Here is a 26,945-nt window from a genome sequence, read left to right as displayed (position 1 = left end):
TCAATAATTTCCATTCGGAAATCGGTTCTATATTAGTTTTTATAGCGTTTACAAATCTGCATATACGGATTTAAAATTTAGAAAATGTGAAATTTTTGTCAAATTTTGACAATTTTAACGATGTGAACCTTTAAAAAAATGTTCAAAAAATTAAAAAAAAAAAATTGTTTCCAAATAATAGCTAAAAACACTCACACACTGATGCTGATCAAGAATATATATGATTTATGAGGTCGGAAATGATTCCTTCACCAATTTTTAAGCCTCTGACTGAATCTGTAATCATCTTCAAGGGTATAAAAAAAAAAAATTAATTACTGAAAGTTTAAACTCCTTAAGCGATATAAATGAAACTATATCTCAGTTACAATATAAATCACTGAATGTAAGACCATTTTTAGATATTTAAAGAAGAAATTATCCGGGGTCTAGAGGACAATGGTACGTATACGTAATATTCTATGTTGGTTTGGGCGATATTACGTATACGTAATATTTATATTGGGTTGCAAATTTTTAAAAATTCCATAGGTAAGCCAAAAATGCATTAATTTCAATTCGGAAAGCAGTTCTGTGTTAGTTTTTGATAGGTTCATAAATCTGCATACCTTATTTTTAAATTAACACTTTTGTCAATTTTGCAAATTTTGACGAGGTAACCCCTTTCTTTTTCTTTTCCAAAAATTTCAAATTTTTTCAAAATTTTTTTTTCCACCAAACATTTGCTAGAAAGATTCACCTGTTGATACTGATTAAGAATATATATGATTAAGGGGGTCAGAAATGGTTGCTTCACTTAGTTTTAGGCTTCGGACATAAAAACTAAAGTTTATGCTTATTTCGTAATGATATATAGGGTATTTATTAAACCTAAAAATACCTTAAATATATATTTATGGACTCCCATATGATCATACCCCCTTTGTAGGGTATAAAAACCGAGTGTAACCGGAGAGATTTCCCTCGCCACAATATAGTCAAGTTACGGTGACTTTAGAGACGCAAAAAGAAAGAAAAACTGAGTACAAGGACGAACACAAGACGGACTGCGCTTTAGTTTTCCCTTGTAATACGATTTTCGCCGCTATTATTGGCATCTCCTTCTTGTTTTTACCCCTCCACTTTTCCTTAGTTACCCACAATTTTCGTTCATTTCAAAGCAAGGTTGGAAAATGCAGAACTGGGACTCGAAAGTTGCAAAAAACTTTTTGCCGAGTTGCAGTTGGCAAACAAAACTGCAAATTATCTCGACTTTAATTCAATCGTCAATCAATTGAAGAACTTCCTGCCAAATAGCTGAGCGTTCAGCACAAATAATTCCGAAATTTTCTAATGGGGGGTTTTCTTAAATCGAACCATACAATTTCGTTACTTTTGAGACTTTCAGCATATAACATTTATAAATAATTTTTCTCTTTCTTTTATTTTGTAATTAGTATTGGTAAGTTTTAAGTCTAGCCTCATCAGTAACTCATTGCTTAAAGTTTATCTGGGATTATCATTGGAAAACTGTCTCTTTTTCCCCTTACTGTTGTGGTGGAATTCCTCAGCAACTTTTCTGGACTTTTCCTACATCCTGAATTTCCCCCCTCTATGCATATTTACTCATTTTAAGTCTGACTTTAATGCATGTCGCGCATTGATCTGGGGAACAATGGGGAAAACTGCGCTTTCAGAAATCTGAAGATGAGACCCCATAAAGAAAAGTATTTCAAGCTTAATTAATTCAACTAAACTCCATCAATATCCTTGTGCTAAGGCCTTGTGGCTTCTTTTCCCCCAGTGTCCTTGCCTTGATTCGCCTTGTGTTACCGCAGAACTACGCAGCAAAGTCGAAAGTTGGCCAACATCATCCACCATTTAAGCTTAAAAGTAAACCAATTGTTAGTTTTGATGGAATTTATTGGGTAAATATTTGCTAAGCACAAGAAATGGCTTGTGAACATTTGTCGTTTTGTTTGCCTGATTTAAGATTAAAACTTTTTAAGGGCTGGCCGAAAGTCCATCCCCCATAGCAGGATGCCAATCAAAAGGCAGTGCCTCAATGACATTATTGCTTTTAATTTATTTTGAATTTTCTCACCACTCCATTCCGCCTGCTGCTCCCTGAGTTTTTCCTTTTCCCTTTTCCCTTTTCATTTTCCTTCTTTTCCTGTCGACTCTGTTAAAAGTTTTCATTACTGTTTGTTAGTTGACGATGTCGCTTTTAGTTAGTAAATGTCCTGCTTCCTTCTACCCACCCACTTTTTATGATTTATGCCCGGCCAAGTTTTAAGACAGCCCCACGAGCACCATGACAAAGCTTTTGTTATGCATCTTTTAATTTGGTCAATAAATGTCGGCGCGGGAAGGGGGGGCCAGGGATGGGATTTCCAAGGGGATGGGTTTTGATTAGGCCTTGGGTTTATGGGTCGGGATAAATGCCGTTAGGGCCAATTTGCTTGAACACGTTCACTCATTAGTTTACGGCCATCCCTCACAATAAGCCAGAGCAGGGAGAGAGAAAGAGAGATTGGCCTTGTCAAACAATGGCCTTGAGGGACCTCGTAACTCCTTGGGTTGATGGACAAGGATACGATGGATACGATCCCCTTTGCCTTAACAAAAAAAAACCGAGTTAATATTTATTATTAATATTAATTACAGTTTTTATTAAAACATATATAGGGGAATAAAGCCATAGCTAAACGAACTTAAAACTTTTAGAATTCTTACTGAAACCAGCCCTATTTTATTCAAATTTTGAATATTTATAGATTTAGTAGATTATATCTTTGCTACCATTTTGGGTTAATTTTCCCAAAGTACTTTCCAAAATAAACACTTCTTGCACACGTCCTTAGTTCAGTACACTCATCGCCCACTCAGTGCTCAAGGCTCATGTGCTACTTTGCTACTGTGTTTCTGGCCTGTTGTTCAATTATTTTACAATCAACTTTTGAGAAAACATCAATAGATATCACCGGGAGGGCTTAAGACAGCAGGAAATTTTCTTTCTTGTCTCAATGTGAAAGTGACACTAAGAGAAAGATGTATCAATAAGTAAAATAAAGACAAATATATTTAAACTAAGCAATTTAGGTTGAATTTATCAACAATATTTATAGTTAGGTTACTACATATTATTTCCAAATAACCTAAAAATATTTTTTTTATACGGAAAATTGCATTTTTTCCAGTTTAGCCTAGGTTTTCTTGTCCTATCTGTAGCCTCTCCGGACGCACCTATTGTTCCTCCTTTTGCAAACAACAACGATGCTGATTATATCGAGTAGGAGTAGCAGTGGGTGTCCTGGATGGGTGGTGGGTGTCCTTCGTGGGCTCAAATTCGCATTTGTTCCACTTATTCCACTTGAACGCTTCGTTAAGAGCAAATTTTTCCACAGTTTTTTACTTTTGTTGTTGCCGCGGGCAAGCAGTGCATGCCCGGGATGCCGAACTGCTTTGCGGAAACAATTGTCACAGCCAGAAAAGGACACCAAAATGAGACAGAGATAGAGAGAGAGGGAGACAGGGACAGGAACAAGGACATGGACACCGACGTGGATGCGTTCCACGTGAAGCCTATCAAGTGAAAGTACCGTGAATGAATATACAGTGAAAATAAGAAGTTATTTCTTGCAAGGATTTAAACAGGAAGTGGAACATGTACTGTACTATCTTAATTTCAGCTTACTTTCAGTTTAAATAAATGTTTTTTTAGAGAACTTAATGATTTTAAGAGATAAATGCCATTTTGTTACCTATAACCACATAAAGAGCTCACCATTTCCTTCAAGTGTACCTTGTAGCAAGGTCTAGGGAAGGGTGTGTGGTCTGGTATCCTTCAGAATGACAACAAGGACCAAGGACCACGCAGCAGCGACCTTTGCAGAGTGGTTAGGCGTATGTACGTGCTTTGCTTAATGCTCCCGAGTTTCGCCCCAGTTCTCCATCATCTCCCCAAATCCCAAACTCCTGTGAAGCATCCTCCGACTGGCCAAGATTAGCCGCGCATTAGGGATGACAATCGAAGGACAAGGAGGAAAGATTCTAAAGCGACGTTGACAAAGTTTGCACAAAAAATAAATAAAAACGATGTCTGAGCTGACAGGCGAGTTGCCGCCGGCAATGGCCGGAAATCACCTGCAAGGAGTGGCCTCCACCTGCTCCACGATCCTTTTGCCTTTGGAATGCAACAAATGCCCCCAACGCTGTGCTCAACTTTTATGACAGTTTTCATTTGCTCAAGCTCCTCTTTCTCTCATTCTCTCTCTTTTTTCCGGACTTTTCCTGCTTTTCGTTCCCACTGCCATTCCCTATCCTATTTTTTGTTCTTCCTGTTTTTGGTGGTATCCTTGCGGCTTGTTTGTTTTTTTTTTTTTAGTTTCACAGGGCAAAACGGCCGCAATTTGTGCTTGTTTTTCACCGTGTAAACGCTGTACAAAAACAATGCCTTTGACTACTGGGCCAAGTTAAGGAGTCACGTGTGTGTGTGTGTGTGCAGGAACGAGTGTCGGTGACAAGCTCGTCGTGTAATTTATGATTTATGCCATTTGGAATGACAGTCACTGGCCCGGCATTATAATTGCGATCCCAGCCTTCTTTCGACCTTCCTTTGCCTGCTTGTCGTGAGCAGTTGCCGCTGACATTTCACTGTTGTTTTTGGCCCGACTTTCGACTCTTTTAGCCATTCTTTTGAATGACCAGAACGTGGTAATAGGTAAAATGTGGAACAATTGATGAGCCTTGGAAATTTATCACAATTAAATGATGGTCTATATATGATTAAGCATCAAGTAATCACTTGTAATTTTAAGAAATTCCAAAAGAAAGTATATTATCCTTATGGTATAAGGTGATCTGTTTGTATCCTTGAATAAAACAAAGATAGGAGATAGAAGACCCAGCATTTTGGGACCGCCAACTTTTGTGTTTGCCCCCAAGGACCTTTTCCCAGCTCACTAATGAAGCAGAAGTTCTAGCAGGACCTACATCGGTGCCTTCGAACTTCTCAAGTGTAAGTAAATTAGAAAAGGGTTTTTTTGTCCAACTGAAACTAGTAACATGCCAGCAGCATTTTCGGGAAGAGAGAGTAAGAGCGACCTCTTTTGATTGAAGGCGTAAAAAATTGCAGCGAACGGAAGGGAGAGTTTTCCGGCGACATTTTGTTTTTGGTTTTTTTTTTTTTTGGGACTTATGCTTCGGTTTCCGGCCGCCATTGTGTTGCCACTGTTTACCGTTTACTGTTTCTTGCTTTCCATTTTTTTTTGGTTCTCTGTTTAATAAAGCAATAAATAAGATGCTCGACAGTGGAAAAGCGACGAGGCGAACCGAGCACGTAAGGAAATTGCCAGGCCTGAGACTCAGTCTCAGTCTGATTGGCAAGATGCTCCACACTCGGTACTCGATGTGTCGAGCAATGTGTTTAAGGATGATTGATTGCGGGCCTTAACTCAATGGGCGGCGGCATGACATCGATAAATGCCCCCAGCATCGAGACTCTGTCAAGGAATACATTTTCGAAAAGGGAAAACCAAAGACCTTGAATTGCGAGTGCAAATTATTTGCTGTAAACACAGAATTAACACACTCTTACAGCTACCCTGTATGTATATATTTATTTCCATTTCAACGAGTTTTCTTTCAATTGAAACTGTTCAAATAGGTTTTTCAATTAGGAAACTAGGAAACAGTCTATACGAATATCGTATTTGAACCTAGGATATCCGTATCCTTGACCCTTACTCCTGGGATTGTGGGTTGGTAAGGACCTCTTCCGGGTTATTTTGACTTGAAGCCAAGTATGTTAATAAAAAGTAAGCAAAATGGAGCCGGAGAATGGGGGAATGGGTGGATGTGTGCTGCTGAAAGCCAACAAATATGCAAAGTAAAGGCGGAAAATTCAGCATCAGATCGAAATAGCCCTCGAAGGAGCCCACGTTGGTACCTGGGCTACGCATATACACATATACAAATATATATATATATATAGTATTTGTATTTGCTTTAAATCACTCATACGCAACGTTTTCCATTTTGAATAATTTATCATTCTGTTGCAAAAACGCTTTTCCATTGCCCTGGCAGATGGAAATGGAAACGAACATACGGATATATGGAAGTTGAGCGATTGCAAGTCGCATGAATTTTTCATACAGACACGCAGAATATTACTCATACGACTCATCGGTCATATTTTATATTATATATATTGTCTTTTGCGGCCATAAAAAAAAGCATAAACTGTGGGGAAAGAGAGGAGCCTTCAAATTTCATGGAAATTAGCATAAGAAGGCCATCAATGAAGCGCGTTGAAGAAGTTATGGTTAACCGGGACTGTTTGATTTTCCACTGTTTTTTGCTAATGACACTCGCAGGACACGTTCCAGGACAGCAACAGCTTTTCATAAACCGCAAGCAAGTGTCCGATCCTAACGAGCTAAACGGTGGGCGGCGGTTATTAGATGGGCGAATGTCCTTGCCGTCAGGTGGCTGTTATCGTCGACCCTTGTTCCATTTTCCTGCCCCTTTTTCCACCGCAGTTGTGACGCGCCGCGCGTTTTCCGGCTTCGATTGCCGGAGGCGTTGAAAATTCGTAAGCGAAATTGAATAAAATTGCCCGGGCAACAACAATAGCGGCATGAAATAATAATAAGCAGGAACGATGCCTTGGTCCCTCTGATAAATCCTCACTTTGCTCCCAACCCCCCCGCCTTGGCCACGTGTCCCGGATCCTGGATCCTGGATCCCGCAACCTGGCACCCGCATCCCGGATCCCGTCACGTAACGCAATTTCTTTTATTTTATTTTTTATTTTAAGTGGCGGCAAGGTCTTATTTAAATGCCTCACTGGCCGCGCCCTCGACCTTTGACACGGCACATTAGCGGGAATTCGGGAGGGAGTTTTTTTTCTCTCGGGGTAAGGGGTATTTAAGGGTATATAGACATACGGTGAAGCAATCACCGGGCACGTAAATCAAAGCCCTTCCCCCTGACGAAGATAAACGATGGACGGAGTGTTGTTGCCACGCTTACCTGCTTATGTGTCACCTGGCAACACACCTCACCTTTCCTTTCCCCCTCGTGAAATGTTGATTTTTTTTGATTTTTATAATTATTGTTCAATGGCAAAAACACTGAGGGAATAATTATGTACAACAGAAACAAGATTTTAAAACCTAAATGATTATTTTCCCATATAAACCTATGGAAAACAAGATTTTCAAAACGTTAAGGATTATTTTCCCAGATAAACCCTTGGAAAATGTACTTTTCTACCCCTAAACTTCACACTAATTTCTTTATATTTTATAGATTTCAACATTTTACTTATCAAAATGTATACATTCTTCATGACTCCACTTTTCTGCCCGTGTAAAGCATGAGTTGGTTCAGGAATTCACGATGGTATGATAGGGTAAGCACACTTGAGATCATTAGCTGGTTTTTCTTTGTGTCTCCACCTCTAACAACATAAAAAAAATTGGCATTTCCCCGCATCTAAGTCGTTGCTGGAAAATTGACAGCTGACAGAGAGAGAGAGAGAGAGAGAGAGAGAGAGAGAGGCAGACAATAGTTGCTGTTTGCCAGCGTTTTTCCGGCTGCCATGACAGTCGGTCGGCTTTTTGACTTTCATTTTTTTGTATTTTTTTGTACTTGTTCGCTTGTCTTCGGTTGGATTTTGATATCAGCGCATCCTGTGAAGCGTATAACGAAAAATATTAAACATTTCTTTGATTGATTTGCTTTCAGTCAGCAAGTCCCCAACCCCAAACCTAAAGAAATATGTATATGACTTTCAAAAGCACGAAAAAAGATAACAAAGTACAGGCCTGAACTTATGACACATAAAAGGAAAATGGGACAATTCTGAGAGAGTTCTTTTAATGGAAATATATTATATACAAGGGTATCATTTATAGATTTTAATTCCCAATTTCCGGTGTCTTTTTAAGGCCTGAAACTTCCAATGAGAAAGTGATTATTTAATGCATCTCTTTATCTTAAAACTAATTTAATGAATGCACTATGACGACTTTTCCTTTGCCAAAAAAATACAAAAATATATATAAAAAAAAGAGGAAAAGGAGTGGGAAAGCGCACAAACAGATTTTGGGGGGTAATTCGGTTGACATTCCTTAACTTTCCTTTTTTTTTTTGAGTACTGAAAGCCGAAACTTTTTGCTTCTTATTCCTTCGCTTGCCGAGTTGCTTTTAGTCCTGTGAAAGGGACGTCTGCCTTCACTTTCCCCCACTTTTCCTTTTCCTTTTTTTTTTTTGCTTTTGCATTTGCCGTTAAGCAAGCAAACAAACAGACAGTCAAAGGCGGAAAGTGTGTGGGCGTGGCACACGCAGACAGACACAATTTTTTAAAATGTTTTTCTGTGCGTGGATGACGGCTTGAGTTTCGCAGAAAAGTGAAGGAAAATGGCGAAAAGGCTTTCGAAAAAGGCCAAAGGAGGAGAGGTGCACCGCGAAAAAGTTCGATTATTTCTTAGAATCTTATGTAAATGTTTTTCTATTCTTCAATACCCTGTAATTATGCCTAGTAATTAATGAGTCTTGGATGAATGTCCATACTAATTACTAATGAATTTTATATGGACAAAGCCTAGGCTGTCCTCAACAACTTTTTACCAACGATTCCTTAAGAATTCATAAGCAATTCATCAAGGATTCATATATTTAAAATTCAGGAATATTTTCTCAGTGTAACAATTGCGCCAAAAATTGAGAAATATCTCCTGGCAGACACACACACACACCTAATGGTCAGGTGGAACCTCCAAAGAGGGATGAGGCAGGTGATCAACCCTCAACTGCGGTTACCCTTTCGCAAAACAATAGGCCAAGGATTGGATGAGCTTAAAAGAAAGGAAGAAGGGACATGGGACGAGGGACGAGGTAGACCGGCAGATGATGAAGTAGAAACCCGGACCCGCTCAATTGCATTTCCAATTGTGGTGCGGCCAAAGGATCGATTCGGGACGAGGTCCTGGGGACAAGGTCCTGGCAGTGACAATTTACTTGTAAAATCAACCGCAACAATTTCAATTGCAGCCGACCAGAGGTCACTTCTTATATGTATGCGCCCCTTTTCGAAAAGGAGAATCGACTCTTTCAATACTAAACTAAACTGCAAGAAATGAAATGATGACAGTCATATTTACTAATAGAAGATACATTTTAGAAACAAAATCAAGTGTTTACAGCTTAATAAGCAAGGTATTTGATAGATTTTAGCTTGGTTAAAAATTCAAGAACAAATTTTAAGGATATATTTGTGTTAAAGCAACAATTTACTTGCACTGTAGTTTGCCTTTTGTGGCCTCCATAGTTATCCCTGCTGGTTCGTTGTCTCTGCTCGTTGTGGCTGCGGTCGTTACTCAGGGCATTGACAATTCAATTGGCGCAATACCCTGTCTTCCCCTCCCCCACTCACACTCACACACACACACAGAGACACAATTACACCCTAATGAACTACACATATGCAAAAGGGGAAAACCCCAAGCATCCTCCTCCTCCTTCCCAGAACCATTTTCAATTGGCGGCAACCTGCATCCACATTCACATTCTGCGGTGCCGCAGGAGCCTTGACTTGCGGTCGCCAACACAAATGACATCCTTTAATCGCATCGCCCAAAAAGCCAGTCGGTTTTAAGCGAAAGTTAAGTGAGAAGGGTTTTCTGTTAATAAACATTCCACACTTGCAACAAATTGTATTTGTCAGTGGAAAAAGGAAAAGAAGTGCAGGAAATGGTTTCGAAATAAACATTTGACAACTTGAAATTGATTATTTTAAGGAGTAACAGTAACAAATGATATTAATTCATCACTTGAAAGGTGTGAAATATTCCTTTTCTTTAATTTAAACTCAAGTAACTCCTTTGGCAGCTTCTAAGTGGTTCCATCAATTATTTCAATTAAAAACCAATACAATTCCATATAAAAAAATCTCTAGAAAATTGCTAAATCGCATGGAAAATGATGCGACATGTGCAGGCTGCACCCCAATTTCTCCTTCAGAATAATAGTGGCAGCTCCTTGGGTCTGCGGCTCCTGTGTGCTGATATAATTCATGAACTAACATCTTGTGAGTAATAAGGCATTTGGGAGGAAATGAACTCGTCGGTTAAGGAGAAGGGGAACGGATGTAATAAATGGCAAGCCGGTTTGGCCTGTGATTAATTACACAGCATTTAGCCAGCTCATCAGCTCCGATGACCAAGACACTTCGCACTCCGTATACCGAAAATAGACCGCAGGGCGAATGCATATATCACGTTGGGAATTCGATCCGCCACGTATCTCTATATATATATATATATATATATATACATATATATCAATATTGAGGGACAGAAGCCCATAAGTCTGGTGAGAAATCTGGAAATGTGCACGTCAGCTAGAGGTAAAGCCAAGTAGTTTGCAAATGAATTCAACTTAAGACTGTGGGGCCCTGAATAATAATAAAGTAACCATCAGCAGGAGAATTAGTTATTAGAAAAACTCGTAAAAAATAAAGCAAACAATACAAATTGGGAACGTATAAGAACACATAAAATGCAAAGAAGCCTTGTAATCCTTCGAGGGAGGGAGGGAACAATGCCTGCAAAAGCTATCCTTGTGAAGCCATTGCTATCCAAGGAATAAAAAGGGAAGCAGGAAGATCCTGGAAGACGTAATCCGATAGTTTTGCGAGAGAACAAACACAAACCGGAAATGCCTCACCAATAATTAGCCAACGAGGCGGCACTGTACTTAATTGAGATCCTTGAGACGCGACGCCATAACTCGCTAGAGAAATGCCAGGACTTCAAGAAGGAGAGTACCAGCTTCGAGGCATTCAGTTAAAAACGTTGTCAAGCCCAAAATTAAAACGGAACACAGGACCAGAACCAGGACCAGGACCAGGACCAGGACAACTCGCAATGGCAGGACTCTTGCCACTCACCTAATAAGCCAGCAAAGCGTACAAAATTTTCGAAAGTTTTATGGCCGCGCGAGCGACACTCAACTCAAGGAAAAACTTGGCAACGAAATGTTGGAGGGGGAGGGGAAAAAGGACGATGGCGTCACTCATACGCAGTGTAAGCAGTCGGTACAAACTCTCTCTCTCTCTCTGCCAACCCCGTCCTCAGTGCCCAACGCTTTGTTTTCGCATTGTTTGCCGATTGCCGTTGCCGTTGCCGTTGCAGAGCTAAAAGTTTAGAGTTCATAGTTTAATTTGCTAATTGTTTAACAGCTGCAACAGCAGCGGCAGTGGGGCAGCTGCAACTGCAACTGCAATTGCAATGCAACGCATCGCAACGCAGCTGCATTTTCATAATGAAAAGCGCGGCGGGGCGAAGGGCGGAGGGCGGAGGGCGGACGTGGCCAAAAGTGGGGGAAACAACTTTTAACTGAGCCCCGCGGGGGCGGTGCTAAAATCCAAGCCGAAAACGACAGGCGACAGCTGGCTGCTGGCTGCTACTTAATGCAGCAGCAACAGCAGCAACAGCAGCAACAGCAACAGCAACAACAGTAACAGCAGCAGAAGTAGCAGCAGTAGCAGCAACAACTACAGCAGCAACAACTACAGCAGCAACAGCAGCAGCAAAAGCAACAGCAACAACAGCAACAACAACAGCAGCAACAACAGCTGCACCAACAGCAGCAGCAGAAGCAACAGCAGAAGCAACAACAATAACAGCAGCAACAGCAGCTGCAGCAGCAGCAGCAACAACAGCTGCAACAGCGGCAATCACCGTCCTGTCGAGCGTAACGCCTTTTGACAAGTTTGCGCGCTTGCAAAACTTTTACTTTTTCATTCCCGCTCCTTTTCGGTCAAGTACTTTCAAAATTATAAGTAGCACAGGCGCCGCGAATTTTTCCCCTGGGAAACTCACCGTGCGATTGCCCAAATTCTTGACGCGGCAGGTCAGGCGAACCGTCTTGCCGACGAGACCGGTGATGTTGGTACCGATGGTCGTGTCGAATGTTGGTCCTCCAGTTCCGGGCGTCGGTAAGTCCTGCAGGAAGTCCGTAAAGAAGCGCTTCGAGGCGCCCTCGCTGCTTCCTGTGAACAAGGCAGAAAAAGAAAATTTTGTAAGGGTAAATTTGTGAGTACAAAAAAGATGAGTGAGTGGAGATTAAATGGGTAAGATAATGGACAGGGACGTGTCGGACAGGGAGGTATCTATATAGACATAGAAAGCGTAGATATTGTTTAGTTGTAAATAAGGAAAGTTAAGGGATAGTAATTAATTGAATTTAAAACAATTTCTATGGCAAATAGACAGTGAAATCCATCGAATTTCTTGGCTTACTTATGCCTCTTGCCTTGGTTTAAACTCTTGTCTGATTAATTACCAAAGAACTGACTTTCCCAGAACCTGTTGGTGTTGGAAATCAAAAAGTCCTGACAGCCCCAGACAGGCTAATGTCCAAAACCCTGCAAAGATCCCTTTGTCGCTACCCTTCCCGAAATCCCAGAGCTCCGATGTTATCGGAGTTGACAGGTGGGCGTGGCCATTAAGTAGGCGGTGAAAGGGACATTTCCTCGGACTGCATTTTCCTTTTGTTTGACTTTCTCTCTCTCTGGCTTTCTCTGTTGCTGTCGTATCTCAAGAAATAATTTAAAAATTAGTAAGAATCGAGTCCTTTTCGAGCTCCCTTGGAGGAAGGGAGTCATTGAAAAATGCGCTTAACAAGTGTTGTAAGTGCCACACATACAGACAGGGTGTGTGTGTTTCAGGGTGTGTGTGTATTACCTAGACCGGGCCATTTGTTGACAGCGTCATGTGGCGTTAATTGCCACTTTACAACGAGTGGCAATTTGGAGCCGATCGAAAGCCGCCTTCCTCTACACACTGGCTGGCAGATGGGGAAAAATAACACACATACTATATTTATATGACGGTGGGATGCCAGAAACATGCACAGCTCAAAAAATATATACTAATTTAGTATATATTAATATTATTATAAGGATGATAAAGGATTACTAATATCTTTTAGACATTAGTACCTTCTTAAATATCTTTAAAACAATGTTTAAGAACTACAATTTTCAAGCCAAGTTTGCTAGGTTTTGTACTGAATTATGCAGTAACTTTGGTAACCCTATTTTCTCCCAGTGCTTGCTCTGTAAATACCCCACACACACACACACACACACACACACACATAGAGCTGAGCTGGGTTGGCTTACAGCTGTTGCGTCTACCCGCCCGCCTTCGAGCCAATGAAAGTGCAACAAAGAAGGAGAAAAAGTAAAGCGAGGCGAGGAGTCGAGAGCCGAGAGAGCAAACAACAGTGAAAGGCGAAAATTAATGAAAATTGCCCCGAAAGGCAATTAATTAAATGATAAACGCCCATATTATATGCCCAGGAGCATGTTTGCCGTTCTGTAAGCAGTTTATATAACATGTTGTATTCGGCGGAGCGAATATTTTGGTGATGCGATGGTGCGATGATGCCGATAACTGCCAGCCTCCTTTCGAAACAACAAATTAAGGACGAAGCGAGTGCCGTTGGCCAGATAAGTTTCGCCTCTGGACCCACAGTCCTTTTCCTTCTTTCTGAAGCACTGAGCTGGCCACAGTAATACCCTGCTGCTAGCAACGTGCAATGTGCAATGTGCAACCTGCAACATCGCGACATGAGTGTGCGCTGACTGCCTGCAGATTAGCCTCGGAACACCAGAGCATATTTCAAACATCTCAGGTTAAAAAACCAGAGGGTTAGAGGGGAAAAAAAGGGGTCAAAACTACAGTGCAAGAATTTCTAGCTAATTGTAAACAACTCAAAGGGGGGAAACTTGTCAATGCAAAAGAGCTCTACCTTAATACCTTGGTCTCCTTGTAAATCCTCCCCGATAGAAACCACTAAGCCACACTCAATTTGAAAGTATAAACTCCAACCAACACACACACATGGTTTCTGTCTATGAATGCCAAGCAGGTCACATTTAATTACTTTTTCCGGTGTAGCCATAACTTCTGCACGGACGGGAATGGGAGGTTACAATCGCAAAACGTGACAAAGCAAACACACGGATGAAACGAGGCAGACGCCAGGCGGAAACGGAACCAAACGAAACGAAACGCAACGGAACAAAGTGGAGAGAATAAAAATGGCCGACTTCCTGCCATGGCAGCGACATTTGCAAAGTGTTAAGTGCCATTTTTGGCATCCCCTGATCTCTTAGCCAGCGGCGGAGCACCTTTCCTAGGTATTCGTGGATGCAAGGGGAGCTTTTGCGTTTTTCCACGACGATTACACCAACGATTATGCTGATGAGCAAGTGGATGAGGTTTTTCTAGGGGAGGGGGGCGACTGTTGGGTGTTGGGGGTTGGTTTTGTGCCCAAGGCTGCTGCTTCGGTGGCTGCAAGCCAATTAAAGGTGAACCATCCTCTGCAGCTCTACCCATGTCCCTGTCTTTTGGTCACACACTCTCACTTCTCTGGGCTCTCCTGATCCTGGCTGCCCTTGGTTGTCGTCGGCTGATTTATGGCCGCCATTCACATGCACGTCTCATACCCATGGTTTCATATCTGTACAAGGCAGTGATGGTGGCCTTTTAGGTAAATGTACCGCAGGTACAGTACCTAGCAAGGAAGCTATAGGTATCAGCTGATTATCGGAGAGGGAGGTACCTTAATGTACTTTAGGATCATAACTAAGATACATATTTAACCTACTCCTTTTGATTCCCAAAACCGGAAAACCGTACTCTTAGTTTATCCTTCTTATTACCACAAAATAAAGTATTCTACGGTACTATTCCTGTAAGCTCAGTGTACCCTGTGTACAGTATCAACGTTTGGCCTGACTGCCTGGGCACGTCCTCGTTTTGGTTTTACAACTCTGCCAGAACGAATTATGTTATGCAAACACAAACACTCGTCCCATGCACCCACACATGGCCCTGTTATCCTTGCTGCTCCTGGCTGCTGCTGCTGCTATTTGCTCAGCGTTTTATGCACTCGCTGCGGCATCTCAGGCTCTGCGCCCTGCGTAATTGAAGTTCATAATTCTTTTATTAAACACATATACATTTTTGTTTTTTGTGGAGGGGGCCCTCATCACATGTCCTTTGTCTTCTGGCCTTTTATGCTTTTTTTTATACAACTCCAAGGATCGAGGGACTGGTCCCGCTGTGCGTGATAATGTTTTGAGCATGCCATTCAAGGAGCTGCCGAGGCATCCTTAAGTTGTCAATTGCCAGGATAACGAAAGCGATGACAGGACTCGAGGGTAGAGACGGACATTTAAGCAACTTGATTTGAGTGACAGTTGCTTAGGCATCATCACATTTCACTTCTTAAAGCGAATGGAAAACGATTTCATTTCCCCTTAATAATATATATCAACGAATAATGCCCATCTATATATGGGTAATATTAAATCATAGGGGGAAAATAAGGCAAAGATCAGCAATTATTCGTCCGGAAAAACTTCAATCGGAAATCGTAAATAAAACCCTTTTTCCAGAGAAGAGCTCACAAAAAATCGTTATGTAATATATGAAAAAGTGCGGGAAAAACTCGACGATTACTTATATCAGATTTATGCACCGAATTAATATTTTAAACTTTGTTTTTTTTTCGTGTGTTCGCTTGAAAAAAAGAATATATACCGAATAATAAAATAAATGGGATAATACACTTTTGAAAATTTTTGCATGGCTATAAAAATATGCAATTGAGGCATCAGCCATTTGGCCTTAATGCTGAAAAACACATTGTAGGCCAACCCCTTCGTCCTGCACATATATATATATATTTTTTGTGCCAACTTTTATGGTACCGCCGAGCCTTACCAGCGATTTTATTTATCCCATACCTGTTGCTCTACCCTTTCTCTCTCTCTATCTGGGCACAAGAGCTTACTCCTTCTTCTACCCAAAATACAAGCAAAAAATTGGTATATACAACCCGAAAAGCCTGGCTCTGGGGTCCAGTGAATGGCGATCCTGGCTGTTGCTTTTAACATTTATCATACGCAGTGTGGGCCCAGCTAAGTGCACACTTAAGCGCTGTGCCATGGCTCGATTCGGTTCGTTCCGAATTCGAATTCGAACTGAAGCTGGAACTGGAGTCCAATTTTTGGGGGGAAAAATAATTTATTTGCATATAGAGAGGGAGGGAGAGAGAGTGGGGAAAATGTGTACGTGCGGCTGCAATGGCCGGCGGGATTATTGAAAAATTTCGCTAGGCATTTTTTGGCCGAAAGTCAGCGGCTAAGCCAAGTCAACGCATCAAGTGCAACGTTCGTGACTGTGGCAATATGCCGGCGGGCATTTCCGGCCACTTCGAGTGGCACATGCCACATGTGTGAGGAAAATTTCACGAAAAGAAAGCAGGGTGAGAGGAGGAGGGGAGAGAGAGAGTGTGGCACTCGAGGCGGTTGCAATCAATCCGTCATGCGTCATAAGTCTCAGTTTCGTCGTCACCCCTCTGCGCCAAGAAGTATGCAAATAAAATTGTCAACGGGGCTAAACGATGACGAATCCTTGGGCTCCTCTGCCACTCCTCTCCCTCTTCAATCCTCTTACAGGACACACATTTCGGGTTACTCTACTTGACGTTGATGTCGCGATGCCTTGAAAAAATCTCCCATCGAGATAGACTCAAAGCTATTTCCTCTCTTTCATCTACAGGATGTCTGTGTGTGTGTGTGTGTCCTTTTTTTTTCTTTCTCAGCAGACAGAAAAAACCCGTAGTGGGTTGAAGTACAGTAAATACTGATAATACAGGTTATAGTCCCACTATAGCAGTAAAAATCTAAGCTCTAGATAATCTTAACTGACCTGAATCTTAAAAACAAATAACTATTGTAAGTACTTGTTTTCTTGAGTGTATCTGAAAACCACATGAGTCAGGGCTCAGCAGCTAAAGTCTAGTCTGTGGGCAGCTAATAGGCATTTATGTACAAGTTAATCGCATGATATTCTTGCTGATAAAATTCACAAAAAAAGGAGATGAAATATATATTTATTCCGAGTTGATGTCAGAGAGAAAAAAAATACTTGTAGGTAAAACTTTTTAATGCTGCTTTAATGCTTTTTTTGCTTGGTCCTGGACCACAGATTAGCATTCGAATGGAAAGCGGAAGAAGGCGCTTTGGTTTGCCAATTGAAAGTTTGCCTTTGATTGAAGGAGTGCCAGGATAAAAGAGCGTAGAACTAAGTGAAGGAAATCGTCCTGAAGCGGCTCAAAAAGAAGGTTAAAAGTCAGAGGATAGTGGAAAAGGTAAAGGTAGCAGTATATCACAGAATTTATTTATATTACATACATATTGGGAAAATATAGAAAATCGTATTAACTTAAACCTTGGGGAGCCATGAAAGGTGAATAACTTAAGCAAAAACTAAGGTATTAAATCAAACTAAATCAGAGTTCAGCCCCCATTATGTTATATATCAAATTTTGACAGCTTAAGAGAAAGGAAATCTAGCACATCTCAGCACTGTTAATAATAAAATGTACTAACAATATTTCATTCACCTGATAAAATATTTCTCTGAAAAACTGTTTTTTTTACTTGGAAAATTATTGAAAAACCTCTCATATCCTAAGGACTTGCTTTGGGGGTTTCCCCTTGCAAATTTAAGCATTTCCCCCCCATATGAAAAACCACCCCAAAATCCATAACCCATAATGCTTGGCCACCCCTTGGCACCCCCCCTTTGAATAGATTTCCAATTTTTCCGCCCGTGCAGCTCTGCCCTGCCCTGCCCTCTTCTGACGCTTTATAATTCACTAACTTGGCAATTTTCTTCAGTTGGCCAGTCAAGTCCAGGCCATAATGCCTTTTCGGTTGGTCAGAAATTGAACTCATTTGCATATAAGCGTGTAATATATTGTTGACCCGGCTTCTGGAGGGAGAGAGGGTCAAAGGGGACAGCGGGTGCTGTCGCCTAATGGCCCTGGCAGCCAATCAAACCATGACATTTGCAGAAAAAAAATAAAGCAAATCTGTACATATATATATATATATATAGAGAAAGAGAAAAAAAATCGGGGGAAAAAAAGAAAAAATAAAAAGTGGAAAACGAAACGAGCAAGAAACTAGCTAATAGCAAAGGAAAACGTCCACCCGCCGCCGCCGCTACACTTTTTTTTTCGCTAGGACTTTACGAAAATCGAGTGGAAATGCCACCCCCTATCTTTCCCGCCGTCCTTCACCCACTTTTCCATTTTCCTTCACGCTCCTCCCCCCTCATTCAGTGCGTTCTTTTTTTACACGAACTGCCATTTGAATGTCAAATGAGTTTTGTGCCAAGTTAAGCAATTTTACATTTTCAATTGGCTCCTTTTCATAATTTCCGTGGCATTTTTTATATATACATATATTTTTTCTGAACTTATAGAACTGCAAAAATAAATTACAGTTTGAAATCACTTGAGAAGGTGTGTTTGGGGGGGGGGGGTTGTCCCTATGTGTGTGTGTGTGTTAGCCACTTGGTGTTTGAGTTAATGAGCCATTGCTTTATTAAGCATATACTTTGGAGTATTTCTGTGTGGGTTTTGTAGGTAATTTAATATGATGATTAGCCTTGATATAATTTTTATGCCGTACAGTACAAATTCTATCTTTATTAAAAAAATATTAAAAATTAAAAGATGAAAAGCCAACCTGTAGGGTAAAACAATATAGAAATCAATGCAGTCTGTTAAAAAATGAAAAAAACTGAAGCTTTAGACTTGACAGTTTAATATATTTTCCTATTTTTATAACCTTTCAGGGTATTGTCATTTTAGTCAGAAGAAGAAACCATATATATTCTTGATCAGCATCAACAGACGAAACTTTCTAGCCATCTTCGTTAAAATTTTCAAAAATTTGAATTTTTATTACATTTAAAATTGAGTATGCAGATTTTTTACCTACATAAAAACTAACACAAAACAGCTTTCCGAATTGAAATTAGTGCATTTTTGGCTTAGTAATGGATTTTTTAAACTTTGAAACCCAATATAAATATTACGTATACGTAATATTGCCCCAACCAACATTGAATATTACGTATACGTAACATTGTCCTCCAGACCCCGGATAATCTTTCCTTCAAATATCTTAAAATATGCTTACTTTCAGTGATTGTAACTGGGATATGGTTTCATTTATACCTATTAAGGAGATTATACTTTTAGTAATTCATTTATCATTTTTACACCCTTGAAGACGATTATAGTTTTAGTCAGAGGCATACAAATTAATGATGGAATCATTTCCGACCCTATAAATTATATATATTCGTGATCAACATCAACGGGGGAATCTTTCTAGCCATGTCGGAAAGAAAATAAATTTTTTAACAATTTTTCAAAATTTTATAAGGGGTAACATTAAAATTGTCAAAATTTTACAAAATTTTAAATATTTTATAAATTTTAAATTGAGTATGCAGATTTATTACCCACATAAAAACTAGCAGAGAACAGCTTTCCGAATTAAAATTAATGACATTTTGGCTTAGTTATGCGATTTTTGAACTTTAATTTGTCGAAAAAAGTGTCATAAAAGCATCTCTTTAATATTGATTTAAAGAATGCGAAAACTGTTGGCTTAATGATCGATTTTCAAATATATTTTATATATTGATTGCAATCTGCAGGGGTATATAAACTTAGTCTTTCGGAATTAAGTTTCTTTAATTGTTATAAATTATTTTCATATGAATATATATAAGAATAACAAAGTAAAACCACTCACATTGCCTGGAATATTGACAGGAGTCAGTGGAAACATTTACAACATGGCACAAGAGTGGTGGCAACATCGAAAACAGTTGCAGCAGCAGCAACATCTAACTCAGTGCCAGCAGCAACATGCAACCACAAGTGTTGCATCTGAAGGGGCAGCGGAAAATAGGGGCTCTGAAGCTATTGCTATTACTGTCCGGTTCTATGTTCGCCCTTTTTGGGGGGCGTGTCAGCTACAGGACACTGTTGCCAGGCGAGCCTTGACCACAGGCCGCTGACCCTCTCCACTTTCTCTCCCGGGACGGCCACGCCCACAACGCATGCGCAACATGCTAATTTTGCTGGCCACAAGTAGCCATCAAACGCAGCTGCAGGATTCAGTACGTCGAGGATAACACACACACACACACTCTGGGTCCTCGTTGCGCCTGCCTGATTTTCAATTTCAATTTGAACGATAAATGCATCCTGCATGCAGCATCCAGCATCCTGCATCTCCTTGGAGTACGAAAAACGCTGGAATGCCCGGCTCGTTTATCATGGGCTGCATATTGCTGACCACAGAATTCAGCGATATTTATGCTAGGACTAGACCACCCGCTGTCCACCCAACGTCGTTATCCTGACACAAGGATATCTAGCAAGTGCAATGAGAATATGGTTCAGATATCTTGCTCTTACTAGGGGATTTTTGACAGGTTTTCCCCTAGTACCAGACATATGTATATAAAATAATGAAATGCTTGTTAAAATTATAATATTAAATAACTTTTTCTTACTCCTATTCTCTGCAATAAGATAGTCAAGCATAAAACTATATAAACTATATTTTATATATATTTATAGCTCAGAATGAAAAGCACTCGTTAAATGTTGACAGAGGGAAAATATTAGTTTATCTCCTCAAGCTAAGAAATTTAATCCACTTCGAATAGAATACTTTTATACCAAAAAGGATGCTTTAAAAATTTAATGGCAACTGCTCAGCAAAGCCATGTCCGTGTTTAGATACTTTAGGGTATTACGGCTTTCTTTATGGCCATTTCTCCTTCCCTCTCTCTAAAGTCCGGTAGGTATAACCGGCATGTCATGTTGGCATTGTCATTTTTGTCAGTGTTATCACAGCAGCTGAAGCTTTGCTTGATACACACACACACACACACCCGCGGGTGTCCTGCATCCTGCATTTCCCGGCTGCTCTAGTGGCTAGTCGGTTGCCATTTCCCATTCGCTTGTCGTCGTCGTCGTCACCGTCGTTCTGCTTGTCATTAGAATTATGTCATTGTTCAGCCAAGTGCGCCGGCGACGACGACGACAGCCACATCAAGCAGTGGCCGCAGCAGCAGCAACATCGCAGCAACATCGCAGCAACATTGCAGCAACATGAGAGGCTGCAGCAGCAACTTTGGTGCCATTTTTACTGCAACTTCACTCGAAAAAACAATTTAAAGGAACTATAACTTGTAGATTATAATCCTTGCAATTATTAGCTTACTTTACTTGCTTATTTATATATTTATAAAGTTATAAATACATCTATTTTGCAATGTTTCTTAGGTATTGAAGTCTACCATTTTCTCCCAGTGTGGCTGGGCCTCGCGTCGCGCATGTGTATGTGTCGCTTTGCGTTCGCATTTTACGCTCTCACATCTAAACTGACATTCCAATTATTCTTATTGCATCAGGACATCAGAGGAACATTGCCCAGATCCTAGACCCAAAGACCCCACGGTTATAAATGGGCACAGCGTCTTTTCAGTTCGACTAAGTCACTCATTCAGCGAGCGCTAGCAAAGTCATTCAGTCGTCGAGTCACTCAGTCAGTCAAGTTGAAGTTTGCGACATTTCGCGGTTATTTTTCATATTTCCCCCTCCATCCAGGACACTAGCGGGAAATGCGTTGAGATGGCTCCACCGATAGGGTTAAATTGGGGTCAGGACTTTCTGATTTATGTCCTACGAGTCTAGTCCAAAGTCCAGAGCAGAACTGAAGAACTTTTGACAGCTGCCCACATGGCGTGTAATTTATAAGGACCTAATCCCAAAGCTATTTGCTGAAGATACCAAATAGCATTTGCGGAAAACAAGAAAATATATATAAAGGAACTTTTCTTCCTTTAAAATTAACAATACCTTTCCATTAGGTTTATTAAAAATAAATAGAGCTTGGATCACCCTAACAACCATATAAATATGGTTTTCCTATGAATTACAATAGGAAATAGCTAGCGAAGCAATTCCAATTAGAGGCCACTTCAAAACACGGATCAGTTCCACCTCGAAATAGACCTTTAGGCTATAATTAACCTTTATTTAACCACTCCCCTGTTAGCATGACGATAACCCAGTTTTGGTTAATCGTCGAGCATGGAAACCAAAAACGAAAAGGGAACTTTAATTTGTATTCAATCGTATTGTATTGCCGGGAAGTTTCGTTTCAAAAATTATTGATTACTTTACATTTAGCGGTTGTCATTAAACTCGAGCATTTGCCTCACAATCAGTGTGTCCTTTGATCTTGCCTCGGGGGTTAGGGAAAGGAATCGCTTTCTCTCTCTCCCAGCACCCCCAAAGCCTGAAAAGGACAAATCACAAGCTGTGGCACGGAACCCACGAAGGAAGCTTCTGGCTTCTGACTTTAATCAGACCAACAATTTTTTTCTTCCTTTGTTGACATTTTATTGATTGCCATCAGTTGGCTTGAACATTAATTTCATTAAAGCGCAGGAAGCGAGGTGACCTCTAAAAAGCCATTAAGTGTCGCCTTGCCTTGCTGGCAAGGCAAATGGAACGAGGGAAAACAAATTTATTAAGCAATCAAAGGTGTTCCGTTCTCCCGTGTCGAAGCTCATTTAAATTGAAGGAGGACAAGTGAGTAAGCTACCATGGAGCTCAGTGGTCCTTTGAGTGCAATCCAACTACTCATATTTTAACGAGCATTGTGTTTGTGGCAGTATCCTGCAGCAGATACACGCACTGCACGTTCTGCGACTGAATGCTTTTTCTGCTCAATTTGCAATTTCCAATGCGCTGAAATGTTGCCAGGTACTAGAGGAGTAACTCGGGGTATGCTCAACTATTTGATAAATATATATACATACATCTCCTACAAGTTTTCTTAAATTCCTTGAGAAATATGCTTAATATTCATCAAAAGGATATCGTCTAGTTTATCCTTGAAACTTTTTCCCCTGTTCTTTTATTTTCTATACATTTTTTGCTTCATCTCGATTTTATGCAACGTCTCCTTCAATGGCGCCACGCCCACAATAATCAAAGCACGCTTACGGCTTGTTATTTTAAATTTCAGTTTATAAAATAGACTGGCAGAGTAGATGATTTAAAACAATTTTAGCCCGGGGAGCTGCTGATGAAGCTGCAGTCCCGGGACCTGGGCCGAGACCGGGCCAGCGAAATTGTTTTTACGTGCCGCGCATGCAAAGGAGATTCCAATTCCGATTCCCATTCCCATTCCCATTCCATAGTCTGGACGAAGGAATGGCATCTGCTGTGCGATTCCCAGTGGGCCCTGACTCCAGGATTGGATGAAGGGAATGGGTGAGGTTGTAGGGAAATGGGCAAGGGTTCGCGGCTTGACCTCCCCAGGGGCCAACACCCCGTTGAACTTACCTGCAAGGAGACAGAGGACTCCCAGGACAATAAGCCAGTGTGACGACATCCTTAAGTGGCTTTCTGGGATGTGCCAAGGAACTTGTTTCAGCGCTGAAATAAGACAAAAAACCCATATACGATTAGCTTAAGCAACATATTTACAGTATATATTATATAATAATTTGAAAAACAGAACTTTGGCTACCACTCCCCATTCTAAGTGCAATTAAAAGCAAAATCCTGGCTGACCCACAAAAAAAAACGCCCCAAAAGTTTTTAACCATTCGACACAAGTGGCGGAAAATGGGGGGAAAACACACACACACACACAGAGCCGGAAAACAAAACTGACAAGCGAACGAGCAAGCAAACAAACAAGCCCGGGAAACCGCAGACAATAGTGTTGCCGGGGACTGCATAACCGGAGCGCAACATACATAAAAATCCACTAAGGCAAATTTGGTTTGTTAACCAGCACAATGGACGCATTAACAGGACGGTCGGTCAGGACACACGGGGACACGGGCACAAATATCCTGCTGCCTGCCGCGGGCTACTAGCAACAGGATGTGTCGACAGGCGGCGGCAACAATTAAAAATTTTTGCCATTTTGTCGCAGCACCACCACATATAGATATGATCCATATGGAAAGGCCTTGAGATAAAGGGGAAAAGAATTTCAAGGGATTTAATCTAGTGATTTTTCTCCTAATATAAAGTTTGACTGCAACGTAATTTAAGCCTGTGTTGCGGATAATCCAATACAAACCCCCTTTCAAATTAAGTTACATTCTCAATTAGTGCTTAAAATGCACTTGGATTACATTTATTCGCAGTGGAAACATTGGAGGGAAACTAGGAAAATAAGAAAAATAAAAAGGGAAAATGTATAGGTAAGCCGAAGCTATTATACTCTTGCAATAGCTATAAGGATAATTCAATTGAATGGGAAATTATTCATAACCAAGTTGAAATAGCTTTAATTTCAATACGGAAAGCTGATATATATTGGATTTGATTGGTAAAATACATTTACATGTGGAATAAACAAAGTTTAAAGGTTTATGTTTTCGAAATATTGAAAATGATATAAATTTATATCTCGAATAAATTTCGAATTTTTCAAATTTTTATAAGGGGTTACATCGTTAAAATTGTCAAAAATTGATAAAAAATTTTAAAAATTTTAAATTGAGTATGCAGATTTATTTACTACATAAAAACTAACACAGAACAGCTTTCCGAATGAAAATTAATGCATTTTTGGCTTAGTTATGTAATTTTTTTAAACTTTGAAACCCAATATAAATATTACGTATACGTAACATTACTCCAACCAACATAGAATATCACGTATACGTAACATTGTCCTCCAGAAACCGGATAATCTTTCCTTTAAATATCTAAAAATAGTCTTACTTTCAGTGAATTATTTTGTAACTGAGATATAGTTGTATTTATACCGTTTAAGGAAATTATATTTTCTTTAATTCATTTATCATTTTTACACCCTTGAAGACGATTATAGTTTCAGTCAGAGGCTTACAAATTAGTTATGGAATCATTTCCGACCATATAAATCATATATATTCTTGATCAGCATCAACAGGCGAGTCGATTTCGACATCTTCAACAGAAAAATTTTTTTTTGGATTTTTTGAAAAATTTTATAAGGGGTTACATCGTTGAAATTGTCAAAATATGACAAAAAATTTAATTGTTTGTAAATTTAAAATTGACTATGCAGATTTATTACCCTAACAAAAACTAACATAGCGCAGCTATCCGAATTAAAATTAATGCTTTTTTTTTGTTAAGTTATGGGGTTTTTTAAATTTTAATTTGTTGAACATGTAAAAATATAAATAATATCGACTAAAAATATGGTATTATAGTTTTAGTCAGAAGCTTAAAACCCTATGAAGAAGTTATTTGATCAGCATTAACAGCCAAGTCGATTTAGACATTTTTTTAAATATTAAATTAAATACGCAGACGTATTAACCTTAAAAAACTAGCACAGGAATGCTTTCCGAATTGAAATTTATGTATTTTTAACATAGTTCTGCTATAATATCAAATTCTTCAAGTTAATATTTATTTATTCAATTTAACATTTATAATATTTGTATATTTTATATTTAATTCTTTATTATTTTTTTGGAAAAATTAACATATATATGTATGCTTTCGTGTAATCATTCACTTCTCATTAATTATTTGCCTCATTGAAATCTCAAATTAAAATTTAACACAAAATTTATATCGATACAATTATTGTAAAAAAAATAAAGTATTCTGCATTGCAAAGCTTCTAACAAAAACTATAATATCCTTCGCAAGAGTATAAAAAACAAGCAGTGAATTGCTCGATGAACGCATTTTGCAACTTGTGAAAAATAAATATTCCCTGCCTCTAGCGCCTTTTCTAAAATTTTACAAACAACAATTTCGTCTGCCTTTATTTTTGGCACTGCCATAAGGAGGGGAAAGGAAGCTGCAGTGATTTCGTTAACAGAAAATTATGGACTCCATCTTGCTCCGGGGAGCATTGGCACATTTTGCAAAGTTTTTTGCTCATTACACGGCTTGATTTCATTTAGTTGTGCGAGCGCCTCCTGCTGCTGCTACTGGGGGAAGCCCCTTTCGTAATTTAGATGAGATAATAAGCCGGCTAGGCTGGGAAGCCAGTGGTCCTGCTGCAGCTGCAGCTCAAAGGATGTCCGCATGTCCCTCGCCCGGCTGCTGCTGCCACCACCCTGCTTCGTTGGTCATCTTAATTAGGCGCAAAAAAGCAAACTGCAAAATGCAAATGAAAGGGGACCCTGGGAGGCGTGAGGTGAGGTTTGGCTGGACTGGACTGGACTGGCAGTCAAGGACCCAAAAGAGTCCTGTCAAAGGCCAACATTTTTGGGTCAAATCAAATCGCAATAAAACGACGACAAGCCTGGGTTACCCCTGGAGAGTGAGGGATTGCCTGCATCGAAAATCTGATGGGAATTTTTCTCCTAAGGGTATGTCCTACCAATTTGTTGCCTTTTGTTAACAGATTTAACTTGGATTTAAACTCAAGTCTTATTCCCTTTAAACAGGTTAGTTTAATACGTTTTAGAAATTTTCTTCTAATACAAATAAAGTATCTCTAGGAATCTCTCGACTTTCGTTTCATTTCGTTCCCTTAACTAAGCTTTATTTATGGAATATCCAACTAGATTTCCTGGTTTTATTTGTAATACCTTTTAAAAGGAGTTGGTAGCTGGAAATTGTATGTAGATTGGTTTCAAAAAGAGTTGAGTTTGCCCGAGAGGATTGCTTCCATTTAATCAAAGCTAATTGATATCGTTCGGCGATTGGTGCTAACTTTAACGCTTTGACAGGCGGACAGCAAAAAAAAAAGTGAGAAAAAGGAATCTAACATCGCAGTTAAAGCCACCATGGGCCCCATTAAACACTTTACTGGACAAAATAAATAATAAATTCTAATAAAAATAAAATATTTACCCAATCATTAACTATAGTTTATCTTAAATCATAAAAATTTCAACTTTTGGAGGCAGATAAATTATAGCAAACAATTGCAAATCGAGAGAAATGAACTACAAATTGAATCCCAATTAATTGCAATTGAATTTGTAAATTAATTTGTACATTTT

At 39.8% G+C, this 26,945-nt stretch overlaps 1 protein-coding gene across 14 annotated transcripts in view; it reads right to left on the bottom strand.

The window, feature by feature from the left end:
• dpr8 (defective proboscis extension response 8) overlaps positions 1-26,945 on the bottom strand; it is a 195,872-nt gene that overhangs the window by 82,295 nt on the left and 86,632 nt on the right. For all 14 annotated transcript variants that reach the window (XR_015273089.1, XM_086839131.1, XM_086839139.1 and 11 more), the window contains 2 exons: positions 23,311-23,403; positions 11,874-12,043 (listed from right to left, as the gene is read on the bottom strand). Coding sequence is in view for 13 of the 14 variants with exons in the window: in XM_086839131.1 (XP_086695257.1) it covers positions 11,874-12,043; positions 23,311-23,359 (219 nt within the window). In the remaining variant the exon portion in view is untranslated. The remainder of the gene's footprint in view (positions 1-11,873; positions 12,044-23,310; positions 23,404-26,945) is intronic.

Source organism: Drosophila serrata, unplaced genomic scaffold, assembly GCF_035046125.1.
Source record: "Drosophila serrata isolate PLE 108 unplaced genomic scaffold, ASM3504612v1 contig_362, whole genome shotgun sequence".
In the NCBI taxonomy this organism is placed as follows: domain Eukaryota; kingdom Metazoa; phylum Arthropoda; class Insecta; order Diptera; family Drosophilidae; genus Drosophila; species Drosophila serrata.
Note: the sequence above shows the minus strand (reverse complement) of the source record. Positions and strands in the feature narration are given on the sequence as shown.